Source organism: Nipponia nippon, unplaced genomic scaffold (assembly GCF_047370975.1).
Source record: "Nipponia nippon isolate SJK-2023a ecotype South Korea unplaced genomic scaffold, ASM4737097v1 scaffold_47, whole genome shotgun sequence".
Lineage (NCBI taxonomy): Eukaryota > Metazoa > Chordata > Aves > Pelecaniformes > Threskiornithidae > Nipponia > Nipponia nippon.
The window spans coordinates 69128-93496 of record NW_028262366.1 but is presented as its reverse complement, the minus strand read 5'-3'; the positions used below and the strand labels follow the sequence as shown (position 1 = coordinate 93496).

The window sequence follows — 24369 nt, the reverse complement described above, 5'->3', positions numbered from 1 at the left end:
AGCCAGGGAAAACCCCTCCCACAGGGCGGGGAAAACACCTGTGGGTGGGGGCAGACGGGAGAATCCGCCCTCGGGGCGGAGCTAACGGGGAAACCCCGCCCTCGGGGCGGAGCCTGAAGGACAAAACTCGTTCCTGGGACGGACCCGCCCCCTGGGGCGGAGCCAACCTGGAAACCCCGCCCACGGCGGCCCCCCCCCTTCCTCCTCCTCCTCCTCAGCCGCCGCCGCCGCAAGATGGCGGCGCGTTGCCATGGGAGCGGCCGGCGCCGCGTGGTCGCGGGCTGATGACGTCGCGGCGGGCGGGGCCGCGCTCCCAGCATGCCCCGGGGGAGGCGGGGAGGGGGTCGCCCCCCCCCGGCCGTGTCCCCCCGCATCCCACAATGCCCCGCGCCGCGCCCCCTCCCCCGCCGCGGCCCCTTTAACGGCGCTGCCGCGCGCCGGCGGCGCTCGAGGCGGTAACGGCGCGCGCGGGGGGGGCGGGGGCGGCAGCGGCCAATGGGGGCGCGGGGGGTGCGCGGGGGGGGCCAATGGGGGCCCGGCCCGCGGGGCCCAATGGGGGCGCGGGGGGGCCCCGCGCGGGCCAATGGGGGGGGGCGGGTGGGGGGGCAGCGGGCGCGCGGTGACGTCAGCGCGGCCTTGTCTCCCCAGGTGGAGCCACGTGCCCCCCGGCGCCCCCTCCCAGTGCTCCCAGTAACCTCCCAGTGCTCCCAGTAACCCCCCCAGTGACCTCCCAGTGCTCCCAGTGACCTCCCAGTGCTCCCAGTGACCCTCCCAGTGCTCCCAGCGCTCCCAGTAACCTCCCAGTGCTCCCAGTAACCCCCCCAGTGACCTCCCAGTGCTTCCAGTGACCCTCCCCGTAACCCCTCCACTGACCCCCCCAGTGCTCCCAGTGACCGCTCCCCCTCCTCCCAGTGCTCCCAGTAACCTTCCCAGTGACCGCAGTGCTCCCAGTGCCCCCCGAGCCCCCTCCCAGTCCCCCAGCGCAGCCTCCCAGTGCTCCCAGTCTCCCCAGCACACCCGTCCCAGCAGCCCCAGCCCCCCAGGGCCCCTCCCAGTGCCCCGCCCCCTTGTTCCCAGTGCTCCCCAGTGTCCCCATCCCTCTCTCCCAGTGCTCCCAGCAGCCCCAGCACCCCCTTCCGTTTCTCCCAGTGGCCCGTCCCAGTGCTCCCAGTGTTCCTGGTTCCCCGCCCCTTTGTTCCCAGTGCTCCCAGTAACTCCTCCTAGTGCTTCTGGTCCCCCCAGTCCCCCCAGCTCTCCCTCCCAGTGCTCCCAGTGCTCTCAGTCCTCCCAGTAACCCCTCCCAGTGCTCCCAGTCCCCCCATCGCCCCCCCCCGGTGCTCCCAGTCCCCCCATTGCCCCCTCCCAGCGCTCCCACTAACACTTCCCAGTGTTCCCAGTGCTCGCAGTACCCACTCCCATTTCTCCAGTAACCTTCCCCAGTGCTCCCAGTCCCCCCATTGCCCCCTTCTAGTGCTCCCAGTCCCCCCAATAACCCTTCCCATCGCTCCCAGTCCCCCCAGTAACCCCTCCCCGTGCTCCCATCACTCCCAATAACCCCTGCCAGCGCTCCCACTGCTCCCAGTAACGCCTCCCATCGCTCCCAGTCCCCCCAGCAACCCCTCCCCACGCTCCCATCACTCCCAATAACCCCTGCCAGCGCTCCCACTGCTCCCAGTAACGCCTCTCATTGCTCCCAGTCCCCCCAGCAACCCCTCCCCACGCTCCCATCACTCCCAATAACCCCTGCCAGCGCTCCCACTGCTCCCAGTAACGCCTCTCATTGCTCCCAGTCCCCCCAGCAACCCCTCCCCACGCTCCCATCACTCCCAATAACCCCTCCCAGCGCTCCCAGCACTCCCAGTGCTCCCAGTAACCCCTCCCAGTGCTCCCAGTCCCCCCAGTAACCCCTCCCAGTGCTCCCATCGCTCCCAATAACCCCTCCCAGCGCTCCCAGTGCTCCCAGTAACGCCTCCCATCGCTCCCAGTCCCCCCAGCAACCTCTCCCAGTGCTCCCAGTCCCCCCAGTAACCCCTCCCAGCGCTCCCATCACTCCCAATAACCCCTCCCCGCGCTCCCAGTCCCCCCAGCAACCTCTCCCATCGCTCCCAGTCCCCCCAGTAACCCCTCCCAGCGCTCCCCGTCCCTCCCAGTCGCCGCCATGTCGTCGTGCGCGGAGGTGCTGCGCTTCCAGCTGCCGGGCCACGAGGCGGCCGCGCTGCGGAGCATGAACCGGCTGCGGGCGGAGGAGCGCTTCTGCGACGTCACCATCGTGGCGCGGAGCCTGCGCTTCCGCGGCCACCGCGTCATCCTGGCCGCCTGCTCCCCCTTCCTGCGCGACCAGTTCCTCCTCAACCCGGCGGCCGAGCTCCGCGTCTCGCTGGCCCACAGCGCCCGCGTCCTGGCCGACCTCCTCCTCTCCTGCTACACCGGCGCCCTCGAATTCGCCGGCCGCGACCTCGTCAACTACCTGACGGCCGCCAGCTACCTGCAGATGGAGCACGTGGTGGAGCGCTGCCGCGGCGCCCTCGCCCGCTTCATCCAGCCGCCGCCGCCCGCCGGGCAGCCCCCGCTGCGCCCCCCGCCGCCCCCCAAGCCCGAGGAGGAGGAGGAGGAGGAGGAGGAGGAGGACGCCGCGCCCGACGTCTGCATCGTCAAGGTGGAGCCGGCGGCGGCCAGGCGGCGGCGGGGACCGCGGGGGTGGCCGCAGGCGGCGGCGACAGTGGCGGCGGCGGCGGAGGGGCCGGCGGCCGCCCCCGAGCCGCCCCGGCCGCCGCCGCTGGGGGTGGTGAAGGCGTGCTACAGCCTGGCCGAGGACGCCGAGGGCGAGGGGCTCCTCATCTTCCCCGGCGGCGGCGGCGGCGGCGTGGCGGCGGCAGAGGAGCCGGGCGGCACGAACCCCCCGCCGCCGCCGCCGCCATCGGCGGCAGCGTCGTCATCGTCGGCGGCGCCGGCGGCGACCTCCCCGGCGGCGTCGGCCCCGGCGCGGTGCGGGAAGTGCGGCGAAGCCTTCCAGGGGGTGGAGAAGCTGGTGTTCCACATGCGGGCCCAGCACTTCGTCTTCATGTGCCCGCGGTGCGGGAAGCAGTTCAACCACAGCAGCAACCTCAACCGGCACATGAACGTCCACCGCGGCGTCAAGTCCCACGGCTGCGGCATCTGCGGCAAGAGCTTCACCCAGAAGTCGACGCTCCACGACCACATGAACCTGCACAGCGGGGAGCGGCCGTACCGCTGCTCCTACTGCGACGTCCGCTTCGCCCACAAGCCCGCCATCCGCCGCCACCTCAAGGAGCAGCACGGCAAGACGACGGCCGAGAACGTGCTGGAGGCCAGCGTGGCCGAGATCAACGTCCTGGTCCGCTGACGGGGAGGGGGACCCCCGGGGCGCGGCGGACGGCGAGGGGGGGTCGCTGCTGCGCCCCGACGCCGGGGCGTCCTCCCCCAGGGACGAGGGGTTTGTGGGTCCTGGATGCCCGCGTCCCCCCCTCCGCCGCGGGGAACGGGGGTCCCCTCCGGCCGGCCGCCAGCATCCCTCTGCGGAGGAGGGGGTGCAGCCGGGTCCTCCTATGGATAACGGGGGGCAGCCCCCCCGGACGCCCGGGTCCCCCCACAGATAATGGGGGGCAGCCCCCCACGGACACCCAGCTCGCCCCATGGAGAAGGGGGGTCGCCCCGCTCGGACGCCCGGGTCCGTGGGTAACGGGGGTCCCCTCCGGCCGGACACCCGCGTCCCCCTGTGGATGAGGGGCTGCAGCCCCCCCGGATGCCCAGGTTCCCCCATGGATAAGGGGCTGCAGCCCCCCCAGACACCCAGCTACCCCCGTGATAAGGGGGTCTGCTCCCCCCGGACCCTTTGGGGATAAGGGGGGTCCCTTTGGGGGTAATGGCGGTCTTTTTGGGGGTAAGGGGGGTCCCTTTGGGAGTAAGGGGGGTTCTTTTGTGGGTAATGGCGTTCCTTTTGGGGGTAAGGGGGGGGTCTCCCTGCGCGGATGCCTGGGTCCTGTCCCCCCCTGGACACCGGGGTCCCTCGTCGGATGTTGGGGTCCCCACCCCCGGGTCCATTTTGGGGGGGGTGTCCCTGTAAGCTTGTAGGAAAGGTGACATGGGTCACCCAGAGGCTGGGGGTCCCCCCCCCCCAGACGTTGGGGTCCCCTATAGATTGTAGTGATGGGAGGGGGGGGAGATGGGGAGGGGGCTGCCCGGATGCCTTTTGGGGGGGGGGGAAGGGAGGGGGGAATTTGGGGGGGGGGGAACCACCTGGGTCCCCATTTTGGGGGGGTGTAGGGGTTAGAGTTGGGGAGGAGGCACCTGGACCCCTGGGGAGGGGGGGGGATGGCGAGGGGAGGGGGTAGAGTGGGGGGGGTCCCCACCGCCGCTTTTAGAGAGTTTTGTAATAAATGAGCTTAAAAAAAGGAAATAAAAGGCTGATTTGGGGTTATTTAAGGGGGGTCGCACCATGGGGGGGGGGACGGGACCCAGGCGTCCGGACCCCCCAACCCCCGTTGGGGGAGTCCGGACGCCTGGGTCCCCTCAAGGGGGCGGGGTCAACGAAGTGGGCGGAGCAAAGCGGGGAAGACAATGCCTTTACGCCCGGTGGGCGTGTCAACGGCGGCGGTCCCTTTAAGCCGAAGTCCCGCCTTTTCTCCCTCCCGCGTGACGTCACTCGGCGACGCGGGCGCGCGGCGGGCGGCGGCGATGGAGGCGGCGGGAGGCGGCGAGGTCCGGAGGGGGCGGGGGGGGGGATCCGGGGTCCGGGGGGCGGGGGGGGGGTGTGGGAGCCCCCCTCATCCCGCTTCTCCCTCCCCCCAGGACCCCCCGGCGCGACCCTCGCGGTGGAGGCGGCGGGAGACCCCGGTAAGTTGGGGGGACAGACGACCCCCCTTCATCCCCCTCCCTTTGCACCCCCTGACCTCCATCCCCCCCTAGGGCTCCCCCCCAGCAGCCCCGACCCCCCCCGGAGCGGGGGGACCCCCCCCAACGTGGGGGTCCCCCCCCGCCCCGAGGAGGAGCACGGCGGGACCCAGGGGGCCGGGACCCCCGAAGGGGAGGGGTCGCAGGGGGCCCCCCCGGCCGGCGCCAGCCCCAAGGGGCTGCCAGGTAAGGGGGGGCGGGGGGGTTTGGGGGTCCCGGGGAGGCTGGGGGGACTGGGGGTGGATAGGGGGTGGTTTGGGGGACTGGGGGGGGTCCTGGGGGGGCTGGGGGTGGATTGAGGGTCCTAGGGAGGTTTGGGGGGGGTCCTGAGGGGGCTCAGGGAGGTTTGGGGGGGTACGTGGGGGCTGGGGGTGGATTGGGGGGCTGGGGGGTCTTGGGGGGCTAGGCATGGATTGGGGATCCTAGGAAGGTTTGTGGGGGTCCTAGGGAGGTTTGTCGGGGTCGGGGGGGGGCTGGGGGTGGATTGGGGGTCCCAGGAAGGTTTGGGGGGGCTGGGGGTGGTTTGGGGGGCTGGGGGGGTCCTGGGGGGGGGGGGTTGAGGGGGTTTTTGGGGGGTTCTGGGAGATATTTGGGGGTTTATGTGGGGTCTCAGGGGGTCTCGGAGGGTTTGGGGGGTCCAGGAGGGGGTTTGGGGGGCTCAGGGAAGGTTTGGGGGGGTCTGGGGGTGCTTGGGGGGTTCTGGGGGGTCTGGGAAGTGCAGTGGGGGCGCAGGGAAGGTTTTGGGGGGTCTTTGGGGGTTTATGGAGGATTTGGGTGGGGCTGGGGGTATTTGGGGGGTTCAGGGGGGTTGGTGGGTCTGGGGGGGTCGGGACGGTATTTTGGGGGGGTCTCACTGCCTTTGCCCCCCCCCCCCCCCCCCCCCAGGCCACGCAACGAAGACGCTGCCGGGCTCCCCGGGGCGGGGGGCAGTGGGGGGTCCCCCCTGGCCCCCCCGAGCCGGGCCAAGATGTCCCTGACGGGGGCGGGGAAGTCCCCCGGGGCAGAGCCTGGCCCTGCGGCTCCTCAGCCTCCCCGGGGGCGGCCGCCCCACCGCCCCCCCCCGGCCCCCCGGAGCCCCCCGCCCCCCCCGAGCCCCCCGCCCGCCCCAAGGTCCACCGGGCCCGCAAGACCATGGCCAAGCCCAGCAACGGACAGGTGGGGGTCTGGGTGCCGGCATCCTTCCTGGGTGGGTGGGGGTCTCTTTCCCTGTCCCCGTGGCCCCCCCGAGCCCCCCCCGGACGCCTGGGTCCCTTCCTGCCCCCCAGGTCCCCGAGAAGCGGGTGTCGGAGATGCTGCACTTCAGGGTCTCGGATGAGCTGCGCAGCATCGAGGAGCCCGGTGGGTCCAGGGCGATCCTGGGGGGTCCCAGGGGGCTGTGGGGGGGTCCCGGGGGTCCCAGGGGCAGGAATAGGGGGGCTGAGGGAGCGTGGGGCTGGTTGGGGGGCAGCTGGGGGTCTGGGGGTCCCAGGGGGCTGTGGGGGTCCCGGGGGTCCCAGGGGCAGGAATAGGGGGGCTGAGGGAGCGTGGGGCTGGTTGGGGGGCAGCTGGGGGGCTGGGGGGTCCCAGGGGGCTGGGGGGGTCCCGGGGGTAGGAATAGGGGGCTGAGGGAGCGTGGGGCTGGTTGGGGGGCAGCTGGGGGGCTGGGGGAGCAGCTGGGGGGCTGGGGGGGTCCTGGGGTGACCCCTGTCCCCCCATCCCCTTATCCTCCCCCCCCAGAGCCCCCCAAACGCCCCCAGCTGGACTACGGCCCCGAGGGGCTGCACAAACGGCTGCAGCGACCCAGCCCCCGCGCCAGCACTGGGGTACGCCCCCCCGCCGGGGTCCCCCCCGCCCCACCCCCTCCCCGACTCCGGGGTCCCCCTGACCCCCCGCCCCCCCTCCCCAGATCACGGTGACAGAGGAAATGGCTGCCCCCCCCCGGGGCGCCCGCCCCAGCGACGACTGGGACAGCGAGTGCGGCGGCGGCTTCTCCCTCTTCTACGACGGCTTCAGTGTGGACGGGCATGGGGACTCGGACAGCAAGGTGGGACTGGGGGTCACTGGGAGGCACTGGGGGGGACTTGGGGGGTCACTGGGATGGACTGGGAGGGTCATTGGGAGGTGCTGGGGGTCACTGGGGGACTGGGAAGAACTGGGATATCACTGGGGGGGACTGGGAGGCACTGTGGGGGCTGGGGGGTCACTGCAGGGGGACTGGGAAGGACTGGCAGGCACTGGGAGGGACTGGGGGCTCACTGGGAGGCGCTGGGGGCTCACTGGGAGGCACTAGGGGAGGACTGATGGCTGACTGGGAAGGACTGGGAGGTCAGTGGGAGGGACTGGGGGACTTGAAGGGTGTTGGGAGACGATGGGTTAATACTGAGAAGTTACTGGGAGCTATTGGGGGGCACTGGCGGGGCGCTGGTTGGGACTGGGAGCTTGCTGGGAGGATTGGGGAGCACTGGAGGAGTGATGGGGTATATGGGGGGGGTCATTGCCGGGCATTGGGAAGCACTGGGGGGAACTGGGGGGCATTGGGGCAGCCCTGGGATAACTGCAAGGAGCTGGGGGGGTGCTGGGGGCTACTGGGAGGCACTGGGGGCTACTGGGGGGGCTCCCAGACGCCTGGGTTCACGTGGGGGCGGTCAGTCGGAGGGCGAGGGGGCCGGCGAGGCGCTGAGCGAGGAGGAGGAGGAGGAGGAGGAGGAGGAAGATGAGGAGGAGGAGGAGGACGAGGAGGAGGAGGAGGAGGACGAGGAGTCGGGCAACGCCTCGGACCGGGTGAGGGGCGCCGGGGGCCGGGGGGGCGCGGGGGGGTTTTGGGGGGCCCCGATGGAGCCGTGTCCCCCCGCAGAGCGCGTCCAGCGCCCGGCGCCGGGCCCGGCGCCGCTGGAAGGAGAGCCCCTGGCTGAAACCCGCGCGGAAGCGGAAGCGGAAGGAGCCGCGGGCCAAGGAGAGAGGTGGGGGCACGGGCGCCCCGAAACCGGGACCTGGGGAGGGGGAGCCTCCAGAGTGGGGGGCTTGGGGGGGAGCCCTGAAACTGGGCAGTTTGGGGAAGGGGAACCCAAAAATTGGGACATTTGGGAAAGGGAAACGCTAAAACTGAGAGATCTGGGGAAGGGGAGCCCCGAAACTGGGGGATTTGGGGAAAGGGAGCCCTGAAACTGGGGGGTTTTGGGGAAGGGGAGCCCTAAAATTGAGAGATTTGGGGAAGGGGAGCCCCGAAACTGTGGGATTTGGAGAAAGGGAGCCCTAAAACTGATAAATTTGGGGAGGGGGAGCCCTGAAACTGGGGGATTTGGGGAAAGGGAGCCCTGAAATGGGGGAATTTGGGGAAGGGGAGCCCTGGAACTGATAAATTTGGGGAAGGGGAGCCCCAAAGCCGCTCTGTTGGGGAGGGGGGTGTGGGCAGAGGAACTGGGTGGGGTCCCCCCGAGCTGGGGAGGGGGCTGGGGGGTGTGATGTCACCCCTGACACCCCCCCCCCCCCCCAGGGGTGCCCGGGGCCCCCCCCGGGGCCCCCCCCAGCGAGTACACCGAGGTGCCCCTGGGCTGCCTGCAGCTGCCGGGGGGCGGAGCCCTCTCTCCCCAGCCCCCAGGTGAGGCCACGCCCCCATGGGCCACACCCCCACAGACCACATGCCTCCCGGGTTGCCTGACCACGCCCACAGTGCATGGCACCGCCCCCTGGACCCAGTCCCCGCCCCCTGCATGCAGCCACGCCCCCATATCCCAGACCACGGCCCTGGGTGTGCGGCCCCACCCACTCTCGTTAGGCCACACCCACTCCTCCACTTCCCTGCGGGTGGTACCCTGTGGGGCCCCGCCCCTCCTGCCCCATGTCGCTCTGCAGCTGCACCGCCTCCGGCCCCGCCCCTGGGTGCATGCCCTGCCCTTTGTGGCCCCGCCCACTGCTTCCAGACCACGCCCCTCCCTCTGAGGCCCTGCCCCAGGACCAACCCCGCCCACTTACCCTAGACCACGCCCCCTCCCCGCGAGGCCCCGCCCCCAGCTGAGGTCCCGGTCCTGCCCCTGCTCTCCCCCGGGCCCCACCCACCCTGGCCCCGCCCACCCAGCGAGCGCCCCCTGCAGGGCCGGCGGGGGCGCTGGGAGGGCTGGAGGCCGAGCGCTTCGAGGAGCTGCCCCTCTGCTCCTGCCGCATGGAGGCCCCCAAGGTGGAGCGGGGCGGCGAGGGGGCCCGGGGGCTCTGCATGGCCACCGAGAGCGTCGACGGGCAGGTGGGCCACGGCGGGCCGGGGGGCCGCAGGGTCTGGGGGGACCCAGGGGTCTGGGGGGAGTGGGGGGGGGGGCAGGGGGCTTGGGGGACCCGGGGGGCTTGGGGAGGTGGGGGGACCCAGGCGTCTTGGGGGGCTCAGGGGTTTTGGGGGACCCCGGGGTCTGGGGGGAGTGGGGGGCCCAGGGGTTTTGGGGGGCCCTGGTGGCAGGGGGAGGCGGGGGCTGTGGGGGGACCCAGGTATTTGTGGGGGACCCATGGGTGCGGGGGGATCCAAGCTTCTGGGTAGGGGCTGAGGGGGAACCCTAAAGTCCAGAGGGGGGGTCCCAGGTCTCTGGGGGGGGGGGAGGCAAACTGGGGGGGACCTGAGTGTCAGGGGAGACCCAGGCGTCTGGGAGGGAGGGAGAAAGGAGCCTTGGTGTTTTTTGGGGACCCGGTCATTTCTGGGGGGGCCCAGGGCTCCGGGCAGCCCAGCAGGAGTGGGGGTCAGGGAAATGGGGGTCCCTGGGTGGGATCGGGGCCCCCTGGCACTGACGCCCCCCCCCCCGCAGCTGAGCGGCTGCGGCAGCAGCATCCTGAAGCGGGAGACGATGCGCCCCTCCAGCCGCGTGCCCCTGATGGTGCTGTGCGAGAGCCACCGCGCCCGCATGGTCAAGCACCACTGCTGCCCTGGCTGCGGCTACTTCTGCACCGCCGTGAGTGGGGGGGTCCCCGGGACTGGGGAGGGGGTCACACAGCCCGGGGGGGGCACAGGGACTCCCCCCAGGCACCACTGCTGCCCTGGCTGCGGCTGCTTCTACTCCCTTGGGGACCCCAGGGACGCTCGTGCCCCCCCCGAACCCCTGTCCCCTCTCCCAGGGGACGTTCCTGGAGTGTCACCCCAATGTCTATTGGGGCTGGGGTCCCCAGGGGCCCCCTGTAGCCCCCTAAGACCCCCCAGGACCCCCTTGAGGGCCCCTTGACCCCCCGTGCCCTGCTAGGGGATGTTCCTGGGGTGCCACCCTGACGTCTGCATCAGGGCTGGGAACCCCAGGACCCCCTTTAGCCCCCCAGGACCCTTTTAGGGACCCCTAGGATCCCACTGGGGACTCCCAAGACCCCCAGGAGCCTTTGGGGACCCCCATGTAGCCCCTCAGGACCCCCGTCCCCCCCAGGGGACATTCTTGGAGTGCCCCCCCCCGACATGTGGATTGGGGCTGGGGCCTCCAGGAACCCCCTGACCCCCTTGGGCACCCCCTGACCCCCTTGGGGACCCCCAGACCACCCCACGCCCCCCAGAGAACATTCCTCGAGTGCCACCCCAACGTGCAGATCGGGGCTGGGACCTCCAAGACCCCCCCAGAGCCCCTAGAACCCCCTTGGGGACCCTGTCCCCCTCGGGGACCCCCTGACTGCCCCGCACCCCCCCAGGGGACGTTCCTGGAGTGCCACCCCGACGTGCGGATCGGGCACCGCTTCCACCGGGGCTGCGTCTCGCAGCTCAACGGGATGATCTTCTGTCCCCACTGCGGGGAGGACGCCTCCGAGGCCCAGGAGGTGACGCTGCCCCGTGCCGAGGGGGCTCCCCCGGCCCCCGCCCCCGCCGCACCCCCCGAGCCCCGCCGCCGCGCCACCGCCCCCCGCACTGATGCCCCCACCCCCAGGTATGGCGTGGGGTGGGTTTGGGGGGGGATGGAGGGGTTGGGGGGCATCTGGGAGGGGGCACTCGGGTTTGGGGGGGCTTTTGGGGGTTTAGGGTTGTCTGGAGGGGCTCTGGGGGGGATACAAAGGGGTTGGGGGCATCTGGGAGGGGGTATAGGGGGGTTCAGGTGGGCTTTTGGGGGGTTAGGGTTATTGGGGGGGGTCTGGGGGGTACATACGGGTTTGGGAGCATCTGGGGAGGCTTTTGGGGGTCTGGGGGGCTCTGGGGAGGATACAAAGGGGCTTGGAGGTATCTGGGAGGGGGTATACAGGGGTTCAGGGGGGCTTTTGAGGGTTTAGGGCCATCTCGGGGGGTACATGAGGGGCTCTGGGGGGTACCTGAGGGTTTGGGGGTATTCAGGGGGGTACGCAGGGTTTTGGGGGGCTTGGGGGGTACACAGGGGTCTGAGGGGGCTTGGGGGGGCTTAGAGTGGTCTGGGGGCTGTGTAGGGGTCTGGGGAGGTCTCAAGGGGTGTTTGGGGGTGGGGAGCCTTATGAGGGTGGGGGTCCCGGGGGGTCCTGACCCCGCCCTCGCCCCCCAGTGCGCGGATGCGGGGCCAGGGTGAGGGCCGGGCGCCCCCCCCGGACCCCCGGGCCGAGCCCATCGACAGCTCGGGGGGGCCGGCGCTGGCCCTGCCCTCGGGGGGGGCCCTGTCGGCACGGGGGCTGGCGCCGGGGCCGGCACGTGACCTGCTGGAGAAGGCGCTGGTGGGGCAGGAGGCCGAGAGGTGGGTGCTCCCCTGGGACCCCCGACCCTTCCTGAGCCCCCCGGGACCCCTACCCCAACCGCCCACGAGCTCCCGCTGTACGGGGTCCCCCAGTGCCGGGTTCCCCCAGCCTCCCAGTGCCCCCGTATGGGATCCTCTAGTGCTCCCATTATCCCCAGTATGGGAGCCCTCAGCGTCCCCATATGGGGATGCCCAAACCCCCCCCGTGGTCCCGATGTCCCCAGTATGGGGTCGCACAGCGCCCTTGTACAGGGTCCCGTCAGCTCCCCAGTGTTCCCAGTACCCCCAGCACAGCATCCCCCCACCAACCCGTGCTCCCGGGGCACCTGTAGGGGGTCCCCCAGCCTCCCAGTGCCTCCCAGTACCCCCAGTTCCCCCCCACAGGCGGAAGAAGCTGCGGTTCCACCCCCGGCAGCTCTACGTCTCCGTCAAGCAGGGCGAGCTGCAGAAGGTCGTCCTCATGCTGCGTGAGTGGGGGGCCGGGGGGGTCCCGGGGTGGGGCTGGGGGGCAGGGGGGGCCCTGGAGCCCCCCGAGCATCCCTCGGAGACTGGGGGTGCCTGCAGGGAGGGCTTTGGGGTGTCCTTGGGGGTGTTGGGCTGTCCCGGAGGGCCCCCACCCCTCCTGGGGGGTCCTTGCCCCCCCTGACCGCCCCCCCCTTGTCCCCCTCCCCACAGTGGACAACCTGGACCCCAACTTCCAGAGCGACGCCCAGAGCAAGCGCACCCCCCTGCATGCGGCGGCGCAGAAGGGGTACCTCGAAATCTGCCACCTCCTACTGCAGGTGGGCTGGGGGGTCCTGGGGGGGGGGGGGGGGCGGCACCTCGAACTCCGCCACCTCCGGGTGCGGCTTTGGGGGTCCCTGAGGATCAGGGTTGTCCTGGGGGGCTGCGGGGTACCCCAGGTTGACTCTGGGGGGTCCCTGGGGCTCCAGGGCATCCCAGGATGTTCCTGGGGGGCTCTTTGGGGGTCTCTGGGGCATTGTGGGGGGGTCCCTGGGGTGCTGGGGGGGCTCTGGAGGTCAAGGGCATCCTGGGGGGGCTCTGGGGGTCCTATAGGGCTTCTTGGAGGTCCACTACCTCCTGGTGCAGGTGGGGGAGCCTGGGGGGGGTCTCTGGGCCTCGGGGGGGTTCCCTGGGGGGTCCCTGTGACTCAGGAGGTCTGGGGGGGTCCCTGACACCCCCCTGCCCCCTCCCACCAAGGCGGGCGCCAACATCAACGCGACGGACAAGCTGCGCCGGACGCCGCTGATGGAGGCGGTGGCCAACAACCACGTGGAGACGGCGCGGTACATGGTGCGGCGGGGCGGCTGCGTCTACAGCAAGGTGGGCGATGACGTCACACCGCTCCCCGCTGCTATCATCACCACCTTTTGCTGATGTCATCGTTCGTCCCCCTTTCCTCACCCAGGAGGAGGACGGCTCCACCTGCCTCCACCACGCCGCCAAGAACGGCAACCTGGAGATGGTTGACCTGCTGCTCTCCACCGGCCAGGTGGACGTCAACGCCCAGGTGGGAGCCGGGGGGGCCGCGGGGGGCCCCCGGCATCTGGGCGATGCTGACCCCCCCCGCCCCCCTCCTTCAGGACAACGGGGGTTGGACCCCCATCATCTGGGCGGCCGAGCACAAGCACATCGAGGTGATCCGCCGGCTGCTGACGCGCGGCGCCGACGTCACCCTCACCGACAACGTGAGTCCTCCCCGTCTGATGGTTTGGGGACACCGCCCAGGGCACTTTTGGGGACCCCTGGATGCTTTTGAGGCCCCCCCAGGGCTGTTTTGAGGTCCTGTCCCCATAAAGGGCAGTTTTGGGGTCCCCCAGGGTAGCTTCAAAGCCCCCCACCCCCAAACTCCCTGCTAATGCCAGTTTTGGGGTCCCCCTCCCCACTGGGGGCAGTTTCGAGGCCCCCTGGTCTCTTCCAGGGTGGTTTCAAGCCCCCCCCCAATCCTCTTTAAGGCAGTTTCAAGCTCCCTTTATCCCTACCAAGGGCAGTTTCGAGGGCCTTCCCCCCCTCCTGGGGCCGTTTCAAGCCCCTGGCGGCTGGTTTTGCCCCCCAGGAGGTGTTTTTTTGCCCTCTTGCAGATGGGTTTGGCCCCCCAGGACCTGGGTTTGGCCCCCGGGGGGTTGTGTTTTGCCCCCAGGGGGGCAGGTTTTGCCCCAGGGGGGTGGTTCCTGACCAGCAGTCCCCCCCTCGGGCAGGAGGAGAACATCTGCCTGCACTGGGCCTCCTTCACGGGCAGCGCGGAGATCGCCGAGGTGCTGCTGAACGCCCAGTGCGACCTGCATGCCGTCAACTTCCACGGGGACACCCCTCTGCACATCGCCGCCCGCGAGAGCTACCACGACTGCGTCATGTAGGGGGGCCGGGGGTCTGGGGGGGGGCCAGGGAGGGGTCTATGGGGGGACAGGGGGTCTGTGGGGGGCAGGGGAGGGGTCTATAGAGGGGTAGGGAATCTATGGGGGCACCTAGACACCTGGGTCCCTATGGGGATGGGGGGGGGTCTCTGGGGGGCAGGGGGTCTGGGGGGACAGGGGAGAGGTCTGTGGGGGGTAGGGGGTCTATGGGGCGTAGGGGAGGGGTCTATGGGAGTATAGAGGATCTGTGAGGTGTTAGAGGGTCTATGGGGGGTAGGGGAGGGGACTATGGGGGAGTAGGAGTATATGGGGGGGTAGGGGGTCTGTGGGGGGCAGGAGGTCTATAGGGGGGTGGAGGGAGCTGGATCCCTGGGGTCGGGGGGGCGGGGGGCACCTGGATGCTGATCTGTGGGGTGGGAGGTCCCCGGGCTGGGGGGGGGATGCCCGGGGGGCTTCGGCGGGGGGTGACGTGCCGCCCCACCGGCGCCGCAGCCTGTTCCTGTCGCGGGGGGCCGACCCCGAGGTGCGGAACAAGGAGGGGGATTCGCCCCTGGACCTGACGCTGGAGCACTCGGAGGTGTGGGTGGCCCTGCAACTCAACCGCAAGCTGCGGCAGGGGGCTGCGGGGCGGCCCCTCCACACCGAGCGCATCATCAGCCGGTACGGGGGTCCCAGGGGGTCCCGGGAGGGATTTGGGGGGGTCCTGGGGGGGGATTTGGGGGGTCCCAGGAGTCCAGGGGCTCCCGAGGGGGTCTGGGGGGGGGGGGGCTTTGGGGGGGTCCTGGGGGCTTCAGGGGATCCCAGGAGTCTCGGGAGGGTTCTGGGGACCCTGGGGTGCTGCACCCTGAGACCCTCATCAGCTGATATGGGGGGTCCGTGGGGGGAGGTCAGGGGGGTTTTGGGGGGCTCCCAGGACGCGGTAGAGCTCCTGCTACACATTAGGTGCGTCGTCAGCCGGTATGGGGGGTGCTGGGGGGGTTTTGGGGGGCCCACGGGGTGCTTAGGGGGTCCCCACCATGCACCGAGCGTATCGCCTCCCGGGGCGGGTCCTGCAGGGATTTGGGGGCTCCTGGCAGTGTTTGGGGGTGCCAGGGCATTTTGGAGGGTTTTGGGGTGCCCCCCAGCCCCCCCATTCCCCCCCCCCCCAGGGACGTGGCACGGGGCTATGAGAACGTGCCCATCCCCTGCGTCAACGGGGTGGACGAGGAGCCCTGCCCCGACGACTACAAGTACATCGCCGAGAACTGCGAGACCTCCACCATGAACATCGACCACAACATCACCCACCTCCAGGTGGGCTGGGGGGTCCCGGGGGGCTTTGGGGGGTCCCGGGGGGCAGGACCCCCCCGCTCGGAGCAGGGAATGCTGCTTTTGGGGGGTGGGGAAGGGCTGTTGGGGTGGAAAAGGGAAGGTTTGGGGGGCAGAGCTGCTGCTGGGGGGGGGCACACCAGCTTGGGGCAGGGAAATGGCTGCTTTCGGGGTGCAAAACTGGTTTTGGGGTGCGAACTCCCTGCTTTGGGGGTGCAGAAGCATTTTGGGGTGCCCAACAGCTTGGGGGGGGGGCACGTCTCCTGCTGGGGGGTGTGACCCCCCCGCCAGGGGTCTGGGGGGTGCAGGGGGGTATGAGATGGCTGCTGGGGGTTTTGGGGTGCCCCTGACCCCCCCTGCGCCCGCTCCCCAGCACTGCACGTGCCAGGACGACTGCTCCTCCAGCAACTGCCTCTGCGGGCAGCTCAGCATCCGCTGCTGGTACGATAAGGTGAGGGGGGGACCCCCGAAATCCCCGACAGGGCCCCCCCAAACCCCTGCCATGCCTGGGGGGGGCCCTGAAACCGCCGGTGCCGCTTGGGGGGCCCCCCTCCCCCAAACCGCTATTGCATTGGAGGAGTCCCTTGAAACTGCCATTGTGTTTTGGGGACCCCCCCTTGCAACCCCTGCAGCTTTTTGGGGAGCCCCTCAAGCACCCCCGGGTCTGGCGGGGGGGGCCTTAAAACCGCCATTGTGCCCCGGGGAGCCCCTCGAAACCGCTGCCGTGACCCCAGGAGCCTGCGCCTGGGCCCCCCCTTTGCGGGGGTCGCCCCATTGCGGGGGTCACCGGTGACCCCCCCCTGTGCCCCCCAGGACGGGCGCCTGCTGCAGGAGTTCAACAAGATCGAGCCCCCCCTGATCTTCGAGTGCAACCAGGCCTGCACGTGCTGGCGCAGCTGCAAGAACCGCGTGGTGCAGAGTGGCATCAAGTGCGCCCCAAACCCTGCACCCCAAAGCCCTGCACCCCCAGACCCCCAAAACCCTGCACCCCCGACCCCCCAAAATCCTGCACCCCCAGACCCCCAAACCCTGCACCCCAAAGCCCTGCACCCCCAGACCCCCAAAACCCTGCACCCCCGACCCCCCAAAATCCTGCACCCCCAGACCCCCAAACCCTGCACCCCACAACCCTGCACCCCCAGACCCCCCCAAACCCTGCACTCCCAACCCCTCCGTGCCCCAAATCCCCCCCCCCATCTGTGCCCAAAACCTGGCTGCACCCCAAATCCCCCTCCCCAGCCCCAAACCCCCTTGTCCCCCCATCTGTGCCCAAAACCCTTTGGGCCCCCCCAAAACCACTTCCCCCCCCCCGCAGGGTCCGGCTCCAGCTCTACCGGACGGCGAAGATGGGGTGGGGGGTGCGGGCGCTGCAGGCCATCCCCCCCGGCACCTTCATCTGCGAGTAAGGGGGGCCCCAAAACGGGGGGGGGGGCTGTGGGTGCACCCCTCTGTCCCAGGGGGGCTCGTCACTGGTTTGGGGGGGTCTTAACCTTGGTTTGGGGGGATTTGGGGGATCCCCCAGGTTTTGGGGGGGGCTGGAGGGTCTCACCCCTGGTTTTTGGGGGGTCCCTGGGGGTTTGGGAGCATAGGGAGGAGCCCCTGGGTTTTGGGGGGGCTGGGGGAGACTTGTGGGGGTCCTGTGGGGTTTGGGGGAGTCATCCCTGATTTGGGGGGTTCCTAGGCTTTTTGGGTGGGGGATCCTTGGGGTTTGGGGGAGTGCCCCAGGTTGGGGGGGTCCTGGAGGGGTTGGGGGTCCCCACAGTGCCCTCAGCCCCCCGTGCCCCCCAGGTACGTGGGGGAGCTGATCTCGGACGCAGAGGCCGATGTGCGGGAGGATGATTCCTACCTCTTCGACCTGGACAACAAGGTGGGGGGCGCGGGCGGGGGGACCCCGGCGGCCGGGGGGTACCCAGGCCTCCCCGGGGCTATCGTGACACCCGTCGCGACAGGATGGGGAGGTGTACTGCATCGACGCCCGGTACTACGGCAACGTCAGCCGGTTCATCAACCACCTCTGCGACCCCAACATCATCCCGGTGCGGGTGTTCATGCTGCACCAGGACCTGCGCTTCCCCCGCATCGCCTTCTTCAGCAGCCGCGCCATCCGCCCCGGCGAGGAGCTGGGGTACGGGGGGCTGCAGGCAGATACGGGGGGCAGATACGGGGGGCTGGGGGCAGGTATGGGGGGCAGATACGGGGGGCTGCGGGCAGATCTGGGGGCAGGTACGGGGGGCTGGGGGCAGGTATGGGGGGCAGATACGGGGGGCTGCGGGCAGATCTGGGGGCAGGTACGGGGGGCTGGGGGCAGGTATGGGGGGCAGATACGGGGGGCTGCGGGCAGATCTGGGGGCAGGTACGGGGGGCTGGGGGCAGGTATGGGGGGCAGATACGGGGGGCTGCGGGCAGATCTGGGGGCAGGTACGGGGGGCTGGGGGCAGATACAGGGGGCTGGGATGCATATGAGGGGCAGATCTGGGGGGCTGGGGGGAAATGGGGGCTGGGGAGGGGTACAGGGGGCCTGGGGGGCAGATCTGGGGAGCTGAGATGGGTATAGAGGGGCTGGGGTGGATATGGGGGGCAGATAGGGGGCCTGGAGGGCAAATCTGGGGGGCTGGGGGGAAATGGGGGCTGGGGGGCAAATCTGGGGGGGATACAGGGCACTGGGGGGCAGATATGGGGGCAATGGGGATGACTTGGGGGGGCAGTTGGGGTCGGGGGCAGTTCCGGAGGGCAGATATGTGGGGCTGGGGGCAGTTGGGGGGTGGCCGTGGGGTGACGGACCCCCCCCCCCAGGTTCGACTACGGGGACCGGTTCTGGGACATCAAGAGCAAATACTTCCCCTGCCAGTGCGGCTCGGAGAAGTGCAAGCACTCGGCTGAGGCCGGGGGGGGGCGCGGGGACCCCCCCGAGCTGCTCCCCCCCCTCCTGGCCCTGCCCCCCCCCTGAGCCCCCCCCAGGGACCCCCCCCAAGCTGCTGCCCTCCCCCGAGCCCCCCGGACCCCCCATGTCCCTGTGTCCCTCTGATGTGTCTGTGTGTCGTCCCCCCCCCGTGTTCCCCCATTTTGTCCCCAGCTCCAGTGGAAACCAATAAAGAGCCAGAGCTGAGCCCGAGACGTGGGGGGGGACAGGGGGGGACCCGGGGGTACAGGGGATGGGGGTGCAGGGGGGACCTGGGGGGACATGGGGGGGACAGGGGATGGGGGACAGGGGGGACACGGGGGTACAGGGGATGGGGGTGCAGGGGGGACGCGGGGGGGACAGGGGATGGGGGACAGGGGGGGACACGGGGGGGACAGGGGATGGGGGTGCAGGGGGGGACCCGGGGGGACATGGGGGGGACAGGGGATGGGGGACAGGGGGGGACACGGGGGGGACAGGGGATGGGGGTGCAGGGGGGACCCGGGGGGGACATGGCGGGGACAGGGGATGGGGGACAGGGGGGACACGGGGGTACAGGGGATGGGGGTGCAGGGGGGACCCGGGGGGACATGGGATGGGGGACAGGGGGGGACACGGGGGTACAGGGGATGGGGGTACGGGGGGGGACCCGGGGGGACATGGGATGGGGGACAGGGGGGGACCCGGGGGTACAGGGGATGGGGGTACGGGGGGGACCCGGGGGGACATGGTGGACTCAGAGGGGACAGGGGCGTACAGGACGGGGGGGACACAGGATGGGGGGGACATGGGGGTACAGGGGCTGGGGGGGCTCGGGGGAAGCCCCGGGGGGTCGGATGCCTGGGTCCCCAGAGGCGGTGGCTCTTGCTGGGGGGGTGGAAGTGCTTTATTGGCTGCAGCCCCCTGAAACACCAGGGCCCCCCGGGGGGGGGAATCCCCCCTGTGCCCCCCCCCCCGCGCTGGGGGGCGGGGGGGCCCCAAGTCCGGGGGGGGGGCTGCACAGTGAGGAGTTAATGGGAGGGGGACCCCTAGCGAGCCCCCCCAGCCCCAATATTGACCCAGAGCCCCCCATAGGCCCCACGTGTGAGCTCAGCCCCCCCAGCTATAGAGCACCAGAGCCTAATACTGCCCTATAGACCCCTTATAGCCCCCTATATGGACCTGGGCCCCCCCACCCCCATAGGGCCCCATAGCCCCAGCCCAGGCCCCTACAGACCCCCTATAGAGCCCCATAGCCTCATCCCTGTCCCTTATAGGTCCCCACAGACCCCCCTATAGCACCTTATAGCCCCATACCTCCCCCAGGGCCCCACCCTAGACCCCCCCCCACAACCCTACAATCCCCCTATATGCCGCCATAGCCCTACCCTGACCCCTATGCAGCCCCACAGGGCGCCTATATGTTGCATAACCCTCTCCGAGACCCTTATAGAGCCCCATAGCTCCCCTATATGACCCCATAACCACACCCCTGTCCCCTACAGAGCCTTATAGTCCCCCTATATGGCCTCATAAACCTGCCCCTGACCCCTATAGAGCCCCACAGCCCCCCCCGGACCTTCTAGCTCCACCCCAGCCCCCTATCCAGCCCTATAGCTCCCCTATACTGCCCCATAACCCCACCCCTGACCCCTATAGAGTTCTACAGCTCCCCTATAGAACCCTCTAGCTCCACCCCAGCCCCCTGCCCAGCCCCATAACCCCACCCCAACCCCTACAGAGCCCCATAACCCCACCCCTGACCCCTACAGAGCCCTATAGCCCCCCACAGGACCCTCTAGCTCCACCCCAGCCCCGTAGCCCCCAGCCCCGCGTCGCAGCCCCCGGCTACGTGAGCCAGGGGCGGATGCAGCGCTCGTAGACGGGGCGGTGGGAGTGCCAGGCCGTGTGCCCCACGCCGGGCACCGCGCAGCCCCCCAGCGCCCCCCGCGCCTCCAGCGTCTTCAGCCCGAACGTGTCCTGCAGGTAAACCTGGGGGGGCATGGGCATCACAGGGGACCCCGGCCGCCGGGACCCCTAACCCGCCCCCCAAAGTGGGGGACCCCCGGTGCCCAGGACCCCCAACCCGCCCCCCAGGCGGGGGTCCCCACACTCACCGCCTGGGCTCGCATCTCCCGCACCGTCTCGTTGGCGTCGTAGAAACCGAAAAGGCTTCGGGGAGGGGGGAGACGGGGGTGAGCGGGGGGACCCCAGCGGCCGGGCCCCACCACGCGCCCCGGGACCCCCCAGCGGCCGCGGACCCCAGCCCACCTCGACTGCCAGGGCGTGATGACGCCGTCGTCGGGGCCCCCGATCAGCACCAGGCTCTGGATCCGCAGCAGGTTCCGCTTCCAGGCTGCGGCGAAGGCGGGGTTCACCAGGGGCTGCCGGGACCCTATGGGGCACCTATGGGGGGGCCTGGGGGGGGCCACAGGGCCGCGAGCGGGGGGCGATGCTATGGGATGTCTGTAGGAGCTATAGGGAGCTATAGGGTCGGCTATAGGTGCGCCTGCATCGCATGGTGCAAGTATCCGCAGGGAAAAGCCACGTTGGTGCCTATAAGGACACCTACACACGTACCTACGTGGAGTTATGTGAATGTAAGGGTATCCATAGGACCACCTCTATGGGCTACAAGAATGTCTATAAGTGTACATCTATAGGACTACACACACGGGACTGCAGCAGTGCCTACAAGAGCACTTATAGGAGTAGCTATGCAGCACTGCAAGAGCACTTACACAGAACTATAGAACTATACGTAAGCATAGCTATAGGAGCATCTATGTGATGCTACACAAACACCTGTATGGACCCATAAGCGTATCGGTAAGCACCCACAGGGCTCATCTATCCATAAGTGTGGGGGCTATAGGGTCCCCATAGGGCCCTCCATGAGGTTATCGGGACCACCCCACTCTGTGGGATTTCAGCGGTGCCTATGGGGCTATAGGGGTCCCCACAGGAGATTTCTGTGGGGCTGCGGGGGTCCCCGTGGGGCTATAAGGGGCTGCTATAGGGGTGTCTCTAGGGGGGCTATAGGGGTCCCCATAGGGGCCCCTGGGGGGCTCACCGGAGGCGTTGGGGTGCAGCCGCTCGTCGTTGAGGAGGGCGAGGAAGTCGCTGCTGTTCAGGTAGAGCTCGCGGTGGTGGGGGTCTGGGGGGGCCCCGCCGCAACGGGGAGGTCAGCCCCCGCGCCACCCCCCGCGTCACCCCCCGGGGTCTGCAGGGGGTCGGGGTCCCCCCGTGGTGGGTTTTGGGGTCCCCAGGGATATTTTGGGGCTGGGGTCCCTGGGAGGGGGGGGGGCCGGGGGGGGGGTTGGGGTCCCAGGGAGGTTTGGGGGGTCCCCGGGGGGCGTTGGGGTCCTGGGAGGGGTTGGGGTTCCCCTGGGGGGGGTGGAGGTCTCGGGGGGGTTGGGGGTCCCCGGGGGTGGCTGGGGTCCCAGGGAGGTTTGGGGGGGGTCCCCTGGGGGATTTGGGGGCCCCGGGGCGGGTTTGGGGGTCTCGGACCGTTCCAGTAGTTGCAGATGGAGACCCCCTGGCCCAGGGGGGTGTAGCAGAGCCGGTAGAGGTTGGACTTCATGTGCCGGGGGAAGAGCCACTTCAGGTAGTCGGTGTCTGCACCCCAAAAACCAGTCAGGGACCCCCCAAGGACCCCCCGACAGCCCCCAAACCCACCCGGGGACACCAAAACACCCAGAGACCCCCCCAAAACACTCAGGGACCTCCCAAACCACCCAGGGATCCCCCAGACCTCCCCATCACCCACTCAGAGACCCCCAAAACCCCCCAAACCCACCCAAGGACCCCTCAACCCCCCCCTTGCTTCTCAACCACCACCAGGTGCCCCCCAAAAGTCCTCGACCCCCCCCAAAGACTCCTCAACCTCCCCATAACCCCACCCAGAGACCCCCAAACCTCCCCAAAAGCCCCCCAGGGACCCCCAACCCCCCCGAGGACCCCCCACGCCCCCCGGCCCCTCACCCCCGTACTGCCCCATCTGGGGGGCCGCCAGCGAGATGAAGCTGTGGACGTTGTGGTCGGGCATGGTGGCCAGCAGCGCCCGGCAGATGAGACCCCCTGGGGGTGGGGGGCAGGGGGGGGGCCCCAGCCTCCAGGGGACCCCCGCCCACAGACTCAGGCGTCCAGGGACCCCCCCCCTCACAACCACACCCCCCCCAGGTCACCTGGATGCCCCCCACCCATGGACCCAGGTATCCGGGACCCCCCACCCTGGCCCCAGGACCCCCGCCCATGGACCTGGGACCCCCACCCATGGCCACAGGTATCTGGGACCCCCCACCCTAGCCCTAGGACCCCCACCCATGGACCTGGGACCTCTATCCATGGACCTGGGACCCCCACCCATGGAACCTGGTGTCCATGGCCCCCCACCCTGGCCCCAGGACCCCCGCCCATGGACCTGGGACCCCCACCCATGGCCACAGGTATCTGGGACCCCCCACCCTAGCCCTAGGACCCCCATCCATGGACCTGGGACCCCCACCCACGGACCCAGGTATCTGGGACCCCCACCCATGGCCCCAGACCCCCACGCACCCTGGCTGTATCCCAGCAGGTGGACGCCGTCGGCGGCGTTGGCCATGATGGGGGCGAGGGCGCGGCGGAACCCCTCCACCTGCACCCACAGCGGCCGCAGCGATGCCCCCCGGTCAAAGAGGTCCAGGACCGTCACCTCCGTCCCCGGGTGGCTCTGGGGGGGGGACACACAGGCACCGGGGGGGTCATGGGGGGACCCCGGCTTCCGGGAGGGGGGACCCAGGCGTCCGGGAGGGTGATGGGGGGTCCCTGGGGGGTGAAGGGGGGATCCAGGTCTCCCAAGGGGGTGAAGGGGGGACCCCGGCGTCGGGGGGGTCATGGCAGGGACCCCAGGTGTCCCAGGGGGGTGATGCGGGGTTCCAGGGGGTGAAGGGGGGACCCCGGCGTCGGAGGGTGATGGGGGGATCCAGGCATCCCAGGGGGGTGGAATGGCGGACCCCGGCGTCGGGGGGGGTGACGGGGGGTCCCACTGGTCGGGGCGGGACCAGCGGGGGACTCGGGGGGCCCGGCAGGGTGGGGGTCCCCGGGGGGCCCTGACCTCGTTGATGAAGGCGCGGAGGCGCTGGAAGTCGCTGGGGCTGTCGAAGAGGCCGTGGACGATGACGACGGGGCGGTAGGAGCCCCCCGGGACCCCCAGCAGCAGCAGGAGGAGGAGGAGGAGGAGGAGGAAGGCCGGGGCCGCCGGCCCCCACCCGCGCCCCACGCCGCGCCACGCAGGGGGCATCTGGGGGGCGGCGGGGGGTCAGGGGGGACCCACGCGTGGCCCCACCCCCCGACGCCAGGGTCCCCCCGGGGGTCCCTGGCCCCTAGCCCCCCTCCCCGCTCCGTGTTTACCTCCCGGCTCCCCTCCCCCTCCCGCACGTCAGTTCCGGCGCGCGCGGCCCGAGCGGCCCCCCCCTCCCCCCACCGGGGGACCCAACCCCCACGCCCCCCTCCCCCCACCCCACGCCCCCTCCCCCTCCCCCCCGAGCGGTGACCGGGGGGCGGGGCCCTTGGTCAAGCCCCGGGGTCGCCGGGGGGGGACCCCCGCGTCAGGGCCCCGCAGCTCCCGCTCCCACGGGGGACCGCGGCGGCCGGGCCCCACGTCCGCAGCTCCCACGGGAGACCGCGGCGTCCGGACCGCGCCGCTCCCACGGGGGGACCCCGGCGGCCACGCTCCGCCGCCCCGTCACGCTCCGGGGGACCGCGGGGCTTCCCCGCGGGGGCCACGCGTGTCCCGGGGGACCCCACGCACCTGGCTGCCGCCGAGGGCCCGGGCAGCCGCGATGCCGGGCCCTCCCCCCCCCCCGCGAGCCCGGGCCGCGCGGGCCCCGCCCCCACGCGTGGCGGTGTGTGCTGAGCAAACAGGGAGCGTCCGCGGGGGGGGGCACCCGCGGGCGGCGGGGTCACCTCAGGACACGGGGGTCCCCCGCTCGCCCGGCTCCCCCCCCCACGCTCGCCCGGGCCCCCTCGGGGCGCCTGGGTGCCCCCGCACGCGTGGGGGTCCCCTGCGGGCTGCCCCCCCCGTCGGTGGGGCCCCGGTGTGTGGGCGGGACCCTCATTAGCGACAGCTGCTCTTAATGAGGCTTCATTACGCCCGGTGGGGCGCGGCTGGGGCCCCCGGGCCCCCTGCGTGACCGTGGGGTCTCTGGGGGGGGGTCGACCCCCCCCGGGGATGGGACCCCCGGCCGCCCGGGCCCCCTGCGTGACCATGGGGTGCCTGGGGGGACGGAGCCCCTCCCGCCGCCGGGTCCCCCGA

General features: G+C 70.9%; 3 protein-coding genes across 4 annotated transcripts; 2 read left to right on the top strand and 1 right to left on the bottom strand.

Annotated features, from left to right (window-relative positions):
* Positions 1–1275: 1275 nt before the first annotated feature.
* On the top strand, positions 1276–3891 carry ZBTB12 (zinc finger and BTB domain containing 12). The gene has a single exon (XM_087730034.1). It carries the CDS (start codon positions 2159–2161, stop codon positions 3362–3364), a length of 1206 nt encoding a protein of 401 aa, XP_087586160.1. The 5' UTR covers positions 1276–2158; the 3' UTR covers positions 3365–3891.
* On the top strand, positions 3654–18246 carry EHMT2 (euchromatic histone lysine methyltransferase 2). The gene is given in 31 exon segments (XM_087729802.1): positions 3654–3696; positions 4810–4854; positions 4927–5097; positions 5797–5838; positions 5841–5898; positions 5900–5953; positions 5955–6066; positions 6177–6249; positions 6628–6713; positions 6797–6934; positions 7540–7671; positions 7745–7850; positions 8384–8488; positions 8982–9127; positions 9675–9818; positions 10534–10766; positions 11346–11531; positions 11916–11998; positions 12207–12313; positions 12732–12854; positions 12940–13041; positions 13115–13219; positions 13730–13884; positions 14378–14545; positions 15034–15178; positions 15567–15644; positions 16007–16122; positions 16509–16595; positions 16982–17060; positions 17143–17318; positions 17987–18246. Coding segments are annotated over 31 exon segments (3552 nt in total). The 3' UTR covers positions 18141–18246.
* A 1645-nt stretch (positions 18247–19891) lies between these two features.
* PPT2 (palmitoyl-protein thioesterase 2) lies at positions 19892–23918 on the bottom strand. 2 transcript variants are annotated; one of them, XM_087730047.1, is made up of 9 exons: positions 23866–23918; positions 23170–23355; positions 22632–22785; positions 22056–22151; positions 21582–21689; positions 21145–21228; positions 20343–20427; positions 20189–20243; positions 19892–20063 (listed from the first exon to the last, which is right to left on the bottom strand). In XM_087730047.1, exons 2-9 carry the CDS (start codon positions 23353–23355, stop codon positions 19920–19922), a joined length of 912 nt encoding a protein of 303 aa, XP_087586173.1. In that variant the 5' UTR covers positions 23866–23918; the 3' UTR covers positions 19892–19919. The 2 variants fall into 2 exon arrangements, with proteins under 2 accessions (XP_087586173.1, XP_087586174.1); XM_087730048.1 differs by lacking the exon at positions 23866–23918 and adding an exon at positions 23466–23490.
* Between the last annotated feature and the right edge of the window lie 451 nt (positions 23919–24369).